The sequence below is a fragment of the Lonchura striata genome, chromosome 6 (genome assembly GCF_050655825.1).
Source record: "Lonchura striata isolate lonStrDom1 chromosome 6, ASM5065582v1, whole genome shotgun sequence".
Lineage (NCBI taxonomy): Eukaryota > Metazoa > Chordata > Aves > Passeriformes > Estrildidae > Lonchura > Lonchura striata.
In genome coordinates, this window is record NC_140708.1 from 37,611,968 (window position 1) to 37,624,349 (window position 12,382).

The window sequence follows — 12,382 nt, forward strand, 5'->3', positions numbered from 1 at the left end:
TGGGAATGGGAGTAACAGTTTTTTACTAGGAGAAAAACTAAATAAAAATAATAATAATAATTTAAAAATTAGTACAAACGAAACTAGTGATGGAGTCAGAAACCTGACACCCTGAGGAGTCAGTGTTGGTAATATCCAGTTAAATGGTGGCTGCTCCTCCTGGAGGGGCAGATGAAATGCTGATGAAGTCGTGATCTCTAGAAGATCTCTAGAAGGGTGGAATCTTCTCTGAAGGTCTGATAGTAGTTGGGCCTGGTCTTCCTCTGGGAATTGAGCAAAGAGGGCTGCTTCTCTGGGAATCCAGCGAAATGGCTGACCAGTGTCTCAAAAATGCTGATTTTATGCAGGTAGGAATGCTTGGCTCCTCCCTCTGGGTGGAGCATCTCACCATGGGATGATGGAACTTTACCAGTCATGCAGTGAATCATTCAATGGCCCATTAACAGAAGATATCTCCCCTGAGGGAGACATTATTCTTGGAAAAGATAAGAAAACTGCCCCACCTCCAACAGATGGCAATAGAATACATGTTTATTTTACAAGCCAGGACAGTAGGTGTTTGAAGAGCACTTGATTCAGACCGAGATTTGTTTATTTTTTCATGTATTCTAATGAGTGAAAGGAAGCACCAATCTGGGGAAATGCTGTTGCTTCCATGGGGTCTGAAATGGTGAGGTGTTAGAACCCTGGATGCTGAGAGTTTCAGACTTTCTGTGCTGACAAGCACTGGCCCCCAGGAGAACTCTGCATTTGACCTGAGGCTGCGGTGAAGTCTTCCAAAATTGAATGGTAGAACTGGGATTGTGGGTGTGAAGTTTGAATAGAGGTGTGTGATATCACATGGTGGAAAACTTAGAATTTAAGGTTTTAGAATATAATATCGATATAAAGCAAGATGGAGGTTTTAGGGCAGTGGCTGGTCCTCCTTCACCTTCTTCTCCATGGGCTTTGGTGGTTTTGTGTAATTGGATAAAAAAGTTCACATTGCAGGGCATGGGTGATTGGTTATTGGGTTAAAAGAAAAATAAGTGTCATTTCTTCATTAGACAGTTTATCCTTAAAAAGCCTTGTAGAGAGAGAGACAGGGCTGCATTTTTAGTTTGTTAGAATGAAATGCTGCAGAACTCAGGGTTTGTGAGACTGACAGAGATAAGAATTAATAAATATCTCAGTCCCAACAAGAAATACCCTCTCACACATTTAATCCTGACCTTAGCAGAAAAAAGAAGCAAAGAATCCACAGTGAGGGATTTGTGGTTTTTTGGTTTTTGCCTCCTTCTGTAGATCTTGTCCCTGAATTTGCTGAGATCAATAAGACAAACCCAAACTGCGTGGTTCTTGGAGATGCAGCAGAAAACTTCACCTATGCAAACCTGAACGAGGCTTTCCGACTTCTGATTGGGATGGAGAAGCCTGTTTTGATCTCCCTTGGAAAAGGGTGAGTTAAGCTCTGTTTTTTCCTCAAGTCTCTGCATTTTTTAATGACATCTTCAATGGAGGCCAGAAATCAGTGTGGGCACTCCCAGTACCAACCCCTCAGTTTTTAATCTGTGTGCCTGGACTGAGAGTCTGATCTGATCAGGTGCCTGACAATGAAGAGGACTTCTGGTGCTTTAAGAGAGCCTCAAACCCTCCTAGGACTCGTGGAAAGTTTGGATTTTAATATGTGTGACCCCCAAGTGAGTGAGTATTTAGTATCTCAGAGGTGAGAACTGTTGGTTTAATTACTGCCTGTAGCCACATGTTCCTCTCTGAATATAAATTATTTTTCATAGTGAAAGAAACCCAAAATTTCCACAGGCCATGCTTGGGTAAAGGGCTGTTGGTGCAAGTTTGTGATGCAGTTTGATGCTTTTGAAATGGCAGATCAATTGTTTTGGTAGTTTTAATATTAGACAGCATTTTAAATTATTCTCTGTCCGTCAAGGGTAAATTTTGACCTCCTGTTTTCACACAGAGGAAAAGATCCAGTCAGGGAATTGGAATGTTTTCCTGCAAATAATGAATTTAGAGGTATTCTAAGATTTTAAACAGGATGTTATTAATTCCTGTGCTGAATAATGACAAACCCCAACAGGAATATCAGGAGTTATTCTTATCTGTTGTGTGATGCATGGGTTTAAAAGAGACTATGCATGTTTATCTTGGGGAAAGTGCAGTGACAACTTTGCTCAGTGGTTCAATAGACTGTAATGGGCATGAAACCCTTCTTAGTTTGTGGGTTATTGATCCAGCTGGGCAGAACTTATCAGTGAGAAGGAGCAGTTAAATTCATTGTGCTGCCTTACCTGACACTCTAATCCTCCAACAGGGGTGAAAAATCCTTACTGTTTCTCAGAAGGATAAGAAGAAAATGTTGAGCCAACAGGAGAATGGCTAATGCATAGAAAATAATCAAATTTTGTGTTATGTAATACCATATTTCAAAATTAAGTATAGAATCAACCTTTGCTTAGGATCTGTATTGTCATCAATGCAAAAATGCTTTGTACCCTGTACATGTAAAAGTATTTATTTGGTCATTCAGTGATAGAAACAGCTCTTTTTATTACTTCTTTGAAATATTGCTTTTTTGTTAAAAAATAAAGATTTTGGGATATTCAGAGCTCAGTTTTCAACAAGAGCATATTGTTTTTTAATGGCTGATCATTGAGGTAATGGGAATACAAGTGCTGAGTTCTCTGACTCAGAGAAGGAAGATTTTAAATTATAAGAACTGCTCTCCTGACTGGAGCAGCCTCATGGATGCAAAGGGCCATCTACAAAACCCAGCTTCATTTTCAACCTGCAGAACCAGCACAGCTGGGTGGACCTGAGCAAGGTGCCTTGGTCCAGCACCTTGGTTTTGGTAGAAGTTTTAGTTCATTCCATGGAAAACAAAAGTGTCAGAGTCACTGAAGCAGAATGCCCTGCTCCTGGAAATGGAGTGATTTACATTTAGCATCTGTTTTGGGCTGAGAGTGGGAATTGGCTTTGTAATTTCTTCTGTCATGCCACTGTCAGAAAATTAAGCTGTTTACGCCAGACTATAGAAGGTTAATGGCTGTTCTAGCAAAGGTCAAGTGGTCATTTTAAAGGAAGGCTATGCTGAATAATCGAAAATGGCAGAAGGATAAGGCATAAAATCTTAGCTGACTGCCCATCCTACCCTTTTTCCTGTCATATAGAAACCTGATTTTGCTCTGCCTGGAGCTTGGAAGACCTGCATGAATGTGAATTACTGTTCCAGAAAAATTCTCTAAAGAAACCTTCTAATTCCATGAGCTTCCTGGCAGTGGGAGCATTTTTAGAAAGAACAACACTCAGCTTGGAGGGTTTTTAGCCCTGATAAATAGGGTTTGGGAGGCTGAGGCAGCAGTGATGTCTGGGGTGTCCTTGCAGACACACTGAGGAGGGTTCCAGCTGCTGGGCCAGGGCTCTGTGTCACTGCAGTAATGCACAGCCCAGTCCATCCTGCTCTGAGCACACTGAAATCCCTTTGAACCACTGAAGCTGTTCCCAGATGGGCATCTGGGATCCTTTCCCCCTGCATTGCACAGTCCTGAGCCTGTCCTTTCCTTAACTCCTGCTGTTAAACCAAGACCTGGCATTTTCTGATTACTTGACTTTTTATGCAGCCATATGGACACCTATAAATGCCCAGAAATAATAAAATGTAGTTTCTTTGTCTTTAACTGCCAACGTTTTCATTTCATGGGAACTTTATCACTTTCATTTCCAGACGCTACTATAAAGAAACTGATGGTCTGAAACTTGATGTTGGAGCATATATGAAGGCATTAGAGGTATTTTATAGATGGAATTATGCTTACTCACCCTGTGCACCTTGTTACAAGAGTAACTGGCATAAATATGGGTCATCTTCTGCAATTACTCACCTTGATGGAGGGACTTTCCACACATTGAAACTCATTTGCTGCATTCTAAAGATGGGTGGATTAATTTCTTTTCTGCCTTTGTTCTTTTTTTTTAATTTGTTTTATTTAAACGGTGAGCTTTTCCCATTTTGATGCCTTTATTGCAAATGAGGCCCTTGAAAGGAGGAGTCAGACAAGAAAAAAGTGGAACACTGTGTGCAAGATGCTCAGGAAAACATGAAGGTCCATGTTACCTGTTAGGCTTTTGTCTAGGAACAAGCAAGAAACAATTTATTTCAGCATAGCACTGATATTTAGTTGCAGGAAAATGTAACTTGTAAACTCTGCTTTTTCAAATGCAACTTTTCAAAACCCAAATTTGAAATTGGATTTTTCACTTCAATCATTTAAATCATGCCTGGTGGTTGAAGAAATCCTCTATAGCTTTTAAAGGTTCTCCAGTACTTTTGATAGTTTTATATAAAGGATATTTGTTACATCTCTAAGAGAGATGACCCTAACAAAATGAGCAGTACTGGAACAGAGTTTGAAGTTTACTCAGTAATAGAGAATGTGAAAGATTTGTACCTTGAGGTGTTTCAAGAGCATTTCCTGTCCTGCCAGAAAACTTTAAACACTACTATTATCCAAATTCTCTGATATTCACCTTCACCTGCTAATCCATTGTGTTATTTAAGGGCAAAAATCAATAATCACAAAGGTTTTACAACTGGAGTTACGGAATTGAACAAATCCTTTTCCAGTCACCATTTTTTGTGTTTCTGTCTCTTTTTTTTCCCCAGTATGCTTGTGATGTGCAGGCTGAGGTGGTGGGGAAACCAGCAAAAAGTTTTTTTGAGTCAGCCCTGGCAGAACTGGGAGTTCCACCAGAGCAGGTAAGGTTGAGGTGCTGTGCCCACGGGCTGTGCCACATATTTGTGCCCACTGGTGCTTTTTTCCTGCTTTGCTGTAGTTTTGGAAAGTTTGTGACTTCTCTCAAAGGAGAATATGACCAGACTCAAAGCCTGGCAGAGGCAGAAAAGGTGCCCTAATGCCTGGTAGTCTGCTTGGAGACTGGTGGCTGCAGGGTGATGGAATTGATCCCAAAATGTCATTTATTTCCTGTGCTGCCACACTGACTACCTGTTTTTGGTTTTTTTTTTAGTAAAAGGGAAAGTCAGATGTAAAATATTTTATCATTTTGGTGAATAGGAAGCACTGACTGACCCCAAAACCCCCTCCTGTATTTCTGGCTTTCCAGAAACATGCTGAATGTGTGGTGCTTCCTCAGTACAGCCAATTTTCCCCCTCTCTGTAGTTGTTCCCAGCTCCTCTTTATTAATTTGTTGTTCTGTCACACAGGACATAGGGATGAGTATGAGAAGCCTCACAAACAGCAATGAATTACAGCACAATAATTCCATCAGGGGAGTTTGGGTGACATTATAAACAACAGGAGTGAAGTTTGGGGTGGCTTGTAGGTCCCTGGAGCCTGGAGATTAAATTATGGCCCTGTAATTCAGCATGTGCTTGGGTTTTCCTTTATTATAGAGTGGGGAGATGGAAAAGACCTAGTGGTCCATCTAATCCATCTCCTTCCCCATGCAGGAATGTTCCCTGCTCCACAGTTATTAATGTTTTGTCCACAGTAGTTTTCAGAGAGCCAAACAACTGTCAGTGCCCTGGGGATGGTGTTCAGCACAGTGGGTCTGGTGGGAAGGCAGCTCTTCCTGAGATTTATCAGGATATTTCCCTTTTAAACGGCATCTCCTTATTTCTAGTTTTAGTCTAGTTAACTACCAAAATAACTGCTTGGACATTTTCTCCATCCAGTTATCTCTAGATTTGCTATCCTTGCAGGAGTTTTTTTTTTTTTACTAAAGTTGTGTTTTAGTGCTGCTGCTTTTTTTCTGTGCTCCCTTCAGTCTGTCCATATCTCCCCAGGAATAAGACAGCCCAGTCTGGACTATCCCTGGGACATGTCAGGTGCAGAGCTGCTGTCTCTAAATCCTTGCCCCAGGAAACAAATCTGATGTAAAGCATCACCAGGCTGGCAAAAATGGGGTGAGCCTAGGGAGTGGTTCCCACCAGCTTCAGGAATATTTGTTTTGGGTATAGAAGAGCAGGAATAGTTCCCAGAAAAGATTATTTACTCATTCTCTGTTGTTTGCCATGTCTGTTACTCATGCCTCACTTTATATTTTGTCAGAGTTTTGGCTTTTTATCCATATTATTTCTTATGTTAAATGCCATCAATGTGTTGCAGCGATATGTCTAGTTTGTAGGTATAATATTTTATATTTGGAGAGTTTGGAAGTGAGGGGAGTGTGTTCTTAACCAAGGAGGAGTGCAGCAGACACCAGTGGATAATGGCACCAGTCACTCCATGCTTTCCACCATGGAAACCATAATCCACACTGCTGGAGTTAAAGCCTGGATTATAATTCACACATGTGTAGGAAGAACAAATTCCAAACAAGCAAACTGCTCTAATTCTGACATCTTTTCTTAACTTTTGAGTGCTTAACCTTGTGACTTTAATGTATTTTTGGAGAAGGCTTTGCAGGTTGGTTTAGTTCATGGTACACAGTAATAAAACCTCATTATTTTCAGTTTAAAACCTCAGTATAGTCACTTCAGTAAGTTCCTGTAAAGCACTGCTTTGTCTGTCTCCTGGATGAATTCTGCATTTGTAGAGACATGATAGGGGCTGGTTTTACTTTCCTTTGCTTTTACAAAATGTTTATTCCAATAATTTATTCCAACTGTGGAATGCATTTAATCCACACCATCATTAAACCATTTTAGATGAGCTGTGCTTTTGAAAACATACTACAATTTTCCTTCACTTGGCTTTTAATGAAAAATACCTTTTTAATAAAGCTGTCTCACCACAGTAATTCGAGACAGTGGCAATTCTGAAATTCCTCAAGCTGCTTTAATCAATAAAGTTATCACCAGTCATTTCCCTTGATAACTGCTTCTTACTGAGACCCTGACTTTGCCTTCTGCTGCTGAGATGTTTTCAGCCTGCACTTAGAATAAGAGGAACTCCCTAAAGTCCAATTTTCATTTTAACCTTTCCTCAATGGCCTAGAAATAACAGATTGCCAGTATTACTTTAATAGATTGGAAATTTAAACCTCTTAGATGTAACCAGAGCTATCTTACAATTCAGTGCTATGACAAAGAATAACACATCTTAAAGGTTACTGAAATGTCTAATTCACGTGTTTTAAGGCAGCTGTTAACAGTGGATGATTTTTACAGCTTTACAATAAAACCTAAATAATGTTAAGGTTCTGGTAGTTTTATATAATCATAAAAAGTTCTCTCTGTAGCAAATTATCCTTCTTTAATGGGAGTTATGGCAGGTCATACTGGAGTCCATAAACCACTGGTAGTTAAACAATTCCCTTTCCTGCCACCTGCAAGCCTCAGGTGGGAGTTAGTGGTGCATGAGAGCAGAGAGAGGTCACCCAGGGGTGGCACAGGGGACCTGCTCCTGGGCCAGTGTCCCCTCCTTGCCCACCAGCTACAACAGATCTTCCATCCCAAAATAAAACTTTCTGGCCCTGCACATTTGGAGTTCCTAAGGTAGAAACAAAATTAACAGTGATGTGGTATCCTGGGGCCTGGGATATTATTCCTTGGGTGAGGGAGGACAGGGAGAAAAGTAAACGTGTTGTGTTTCTTGTGTAAAGTGATTTAATAAGTCGAGGTTTGGTGTATAAGCTTTACTTCCTTATGGTCCTGCCACATTTAACTTGATGAAGGTTATTAAATCTATAGCAAGAAATTTGTTCAGGCATGAGTATGTCTGATTCTAGAAGTATTCTCTATGCTAAATATTCTAGTGGGGTTAGCACACTTTTTAGTTAATTTGTAGCCAATCTAAAAAAAAAAAGTAACTTTTGCAGAAGGATTGAACAGATTAGTGGTGTGATCCCTGTGTAAAATGTGACCAGGAATGGAGATCTTTTAATTCCTGCTTTCAGTGGCTATGTGACCTTTCAGTTTTATATCTTTCTCTCTCTTCTTACCATATTGCAGTCAGAGAGGAAGTTAAACCCAGGTTTGACAGGTAGAGTTTTTTTTATTTCCCTTGACAGCGCACCTTTTGACCTCTATCTTCTTGCCAATGATTTTTTTTAAATCCTAAATGATTTTGGAATAATTGCTCCTCCTTTAGTGATTATTGCCCTTCACTGATAGTAAATCTGTGAAATCCCTGGGGCCTGGAGCACATTTTTGTATGCGTGTGCCACAAGCTGGCCTGGACAGGCATCGCTGCTCAGCTGCAGCTGCACTTCCAGAGCTGCCAGAGTCTTGCAGGAAAACTTCCCTGGATGAGGTAAAATTCAGCCCTGGCAAGCAGCAGAGTGCTTGGTTGGAGAGGCTGCCCTGCTCTGCCCTTTTCCTTTGTCAGAGGAAATTCTTTTTAGGGTTATTAGGACACAGGACTGAAATTGTCTTTACATCCCGAATGTTGGGATTTGGGCTGAGCAAGGGCATGCAGGTGGTGCAGGTCTGTTCCCTCTCATCCTCAGGGAGGTGTTGGAAGGACTTTTGTAAGAAAAAAAATATAATTTCTTAAAGCCAATGGTTGAGAGTGATTAAATATCCTGCAGCAGCTTGGGGGGAATTGGTAATGGTGCTTGACTGGGGACGGTTTTGCCAGGTTCTTGCAGCTCTCCATGCAACAGTGGGGTTATTCTCTTTTCCTTATCCACATTTACATGCTTCATTTCCTAATTACTTAAATCTAACCCATCATTTTCTCCCCATTTCATGCTGAGTTGCTGGTTTGGAAGAGCACTAAGGAAAGGTGAACTATCTACAGGAGAAGCTGTCCCAGATTTACATGTTTGTAGCTCACTTTGGTTTACGAAACCTCTCAGAAAATTTAGGTTTATCCTGAGATTTCTTTTACATGCAATATAGTATGTGGGAGAAGATCCTGTTGCAATTAGATAATTCATAAAAATAGCTCTGGAGGTTTAGTATTTTTATTCTTTCTCAAGCAAAACAGAGCTGGGGAAGGGATGAAAATTCAGGCAGGAATGTCTAGAGCTGGGAAGTACCATGGTTGTGAAAGCCAGGCAGTTAAATTTATGAAGTTGATTTAAAAGATGAAAATAAAATAGTTAAAGATGCAGCTAATGCTGTATTAGACAAAAATTCAACTTTAATACAAAAGGTAAAAAAAATCTGATTGATAAACCACATTAGACTTTCAAACCTGAGCTCCCCCAGTTTTAGGTGCTGCCTCTGTTCTCTGCAGAATAATCCAGAGCACCTTTGGGAGGTGTAAAGCTGATTTTTTGGATCATTAATGGAAAACTGCTGTTTTGTGTATATAATGGGTTTTGTTGAAACTATAAAATGCCGTTCCCCCAATAATTTTAAATTTGAAGAATAGCATAAATACAGTAATTTTTAACACAGGATGATAAGCACTTGAAATTTTGGTGATGTGATTGTCAACAGAAAGGATCCCTTGGCTGATGCACTCTGATCTAATAAATATCTTTAACAGAGGCAGAAAGGTGTTCTGTGCACTCTTTTTATCAAGCACCAGACAAATCTTAGCACAACCAGTTACTTTTTTGCTAATCTACTCACTTTTGTTTATTAATATTGGCATATGCTTAAACTGATGGTAAGACAAACAGTGCTAGGCCTGTACACATTGTGTCATACTGTGCAAAAATTAATAAATTCCATTTTACAGTGACTTCCTAAATTTCTGTATCAACCTGGGAACACGTTGGGGATCAAGCTCTCAGTGATTACAGGCTTAAGCTTTTGACCAGCCTGTAGAACACCAGATTTAAGAAGTTAAGCTTAATTTAAGCTGCTTGGAGCGTAGCAGGAATGGATTGTTAGGAAAAGAAGAGGCCTAACTTCATAAAACTCACCATTTTCTTTCAGCTGTGCCCCAAATCCCTTTGATTTCTGTGATTGATTACAAATTGTACAGGTGTGTGCTGTGCCAGTGCACTGCTGGAGGAGCTCTGGCATGAATTACCCTCAGCGCAGGATGACTTTTAATCAATACCATGACAATATTCTCGTGTTTAATTTGTCCAGTGGCAGCATTAGACCTCAAATCAAGCTGTTTGTTATGTCAGGGGAGGGTGACAAATGGCAGAAATGAACTTTGGCTGTATTTCACTGCCCTGACAGGCCATCATGATCGGGGATGACATCGTGAATGATGTCGGGGGAGCGCAGCAGTGCGGGATGAGAGCGCTGCAGGTGCGGACGGGCAAGTACAGGTCAGTGCTCCCCCTGCACATCCAGGTCACAGCCACCAGGCCAGGCTTTTCCATGCCTTTTCCCCACCCTTTCCCCTTGCTGTCAATGTAGGTTTGCATTTGTTGTCCACCCAAGCACTTCCTTGTGCAGCACAGACTCGGGTGGATGGTGATATTTTCTTTTAGGAAAACACTGTGTGAAAATAGCAGGAAGGAGAGGACAGAGTATCTTTGATCCTTGAAGAAATACTTTCTGCTAAATTCCTGCTCTATTTTTTTTCATCACACCACATAGAACTGGTGTATTTCCTGGGGTTTGCTTATTTTTTTCCTGCTTCTGCATGAAAGTGTTGTACACTTGATACAAGACGTGTCTGAAACCTTTGGCAGGGTTGAGATTATAAAATTAGATTGTTGACTCAGCCATCCCTGTGGGTCATCTCTCACAACTTTAGGAAGGTCACCATATGTCTGCCCTTCCATCCAGACATATATTCAGCCCTGAGGTGTCTGAAACACAAGAGCTGCTTCCCCAGCTCTCACCTTCCCAGAGTGCAGGGTCCTGTAGGGTCACTCATGGCTCCAAATGCAAACCCTTCTTTGTGCAGCTGTCCCCAGGACCCTGTGCTCTCACTGAGCTGTCACAGGGCCAGCTGCTGAGGGGGACACAGAGTGCACCTCTAAACAGGACATGACCCAGTGCTCAGCAGGTTGGGTTTGAGGTCAGCTCAAGGTGACTTCAAATGCAGTGCAGAGATCTGTCCCTCCATTTGACATTCTGATCCCAACATCCAAAATCTCATTTTAACCCTCTCCCCTTACCCAGAACCATGCCACCTTGTAGTATGGTTCAGCCACACCCTTTGTCATCTGATGTCATTTGTATTGTCACAGTTTTTCTTCACTTTCAAATCCTGAGACTCTAAAAGAAAGATGCCCCTTTGGGGAGCGAATGCAGCACATGAAAATTATGCTTGCCATAAACTATCTGAAAAGTTATTTTGCTTGTTTTCAAGTCAATCTGTTCCTAAATTTTCCTTTCTAGTTTGTGTGAGGTGATAAAATAATACCCTGTGCCTTAATTCTAATGGACCAGTAGGTGATGGTTTCTGAGGAAAAAAAAGATACTGTGTTTTCTATAACTTTAAGATAGTACATCTAAAAATTAAATATGCATCTGATTAAAGCTTGGGAAATCCCAAAGATTAAAAAAGAAATTATATAGTCTGTGCTTTTAGGATTATTTGTCTGTAATCCCAGGAGCTGGACTTGATGATCCATGCAGATCCCTTCCAATTCAGGACTTTTGTGACTCTAATCCCATTAGGTTCCTAATGGAGAAAATAGGGATTCAGTGGTTGATTTTATTCTCGTATTAATGGGATCACTTTGCAAATCCACATTTTGTTGCTACAGAGATACAGGTGGCAGTGAAGAATGTGTCTTTGCACACAGAGGTGAATTAGGTTTTTGTTGCTGCTGACCAGAACTCTCCTGTCCCATGCTTTACCCATCATAAAATGCGCCCCAGGTGATGTTGCATCCACACTGCTCAAACAGCTGGCACAAATTCCATGTACACAAACACACATAAATATGTATAATCACATGCTAGAAAGGCATTTTCTTGTGTCAAGTTTGAGTCATGAATTCACAGCTGAAAGGGAGTAGCCAGCTGTCCTAGATGGGGAACAAAGATTGTGTTTCCCGTTTCAGTGTGTGGCTGGTGCTTTCTCAACTCAGGCACTATTGCAGAGCAGTGAAACAGAGATGAGTGTCTCTCTCAATTCCCCATCTGTCAGCAGCTGGGAGTAAAATGAAGTAACTCCTCTTTGCCAGGAGAGGTCAGAGGTGTATCTGTATTTTAAAGAATGACTTCTTTAGTATACTCAGAAAATCAAGGCCCATGGTAAGGAGAGACAGAAAATAAACAAGCAATGGGCAGGATAAGTTGAAAATAAACAAAATTCAATTATTTGGTGGTGAGGTTAGTTTAAAATCTGATAGATAAGATACACAAAGGTGCTGTTTTTGCCTTTAGCCTTTGATGACACAGAGTTCTGTGCTGCACCCGAGAACCTGTGGATGGCATCATTGGCTCGTGTGTCACTGTCAGCCACAGCCTGGGGCTTCCCCAGCATCCTGGGCTGTTTGTCCAAGAGTCTTGCAAAGCACAAAGCTCTCAGGGTTTTACTGCAGATGTGGGGGGATTACCCCAGGTTTCAATAACAGCACCACTGAATGGTTTGGGTTGGGGTTGTCCCC

At 41.0% G+C, this 12,382-nt stretch overlaps 2 protein-coding genes across 6 annotated transcripts in view; one reads left to right on the forward strand and one right to left on the reverse strand.

Moving 5' to 3' along the window:
• The window catches only part of LHPP (phospholysine phosphohistidine inorganic pyrophosphate phosphatase), a 72,893-nt gene that overhangs the window by 12,278 nt on the left and 48,233 nt on the right, over window positions 1-12,382 (forward strand). For both annotated transcript variants that reach the window (XR_014956196.1, XM_021526364.2), the window contains exons 3-6: window positions 1,285-1,438; window positions 3,722-3,785; window positions 4,661-4,753; window positions 10,047-10,138. Coding sequence is in view for 1 of the 2 variants with exons in the window: in XM_021526364.2 (XP_021382039.1) it covers window positions 1,285-1,438; window positions 3,722-3,785; window positions 4,661-4,753; window positions 10,047-10,138 (403 nt within the window). In the remaining variant the exon portion in view is untranslated. The remainder of the gene's footprint in view (window positions 1-1,284; window positions 1,439-3,721; window positions 3,786-4,660; window positions 4,754-10,046; window positions 10,139-12,382) is intronic.
• The window catches only part of FAM53B (family with sequence similarity 53 member B), a 118,579-nt gene that overhangs the window by 9,920 nt on the left and 96,277 nt on the right, over window positions 1-12,382 (reverse strand). For 3 of the 4 annotated variants that reach the window (XR_014956195.1, XM_085582945.1, XM_085582944.1), the window contains one exon: window positions 1-12,382. This exon is cut by the window's right edge. The exons of the other annotated variant lie outside the window; for it this stretch is intronic. The gene's annotated coding sequence lies outside the window, so the exon portion shown is untranslated. 4 annotated transcript variants of the gene reach the window in all.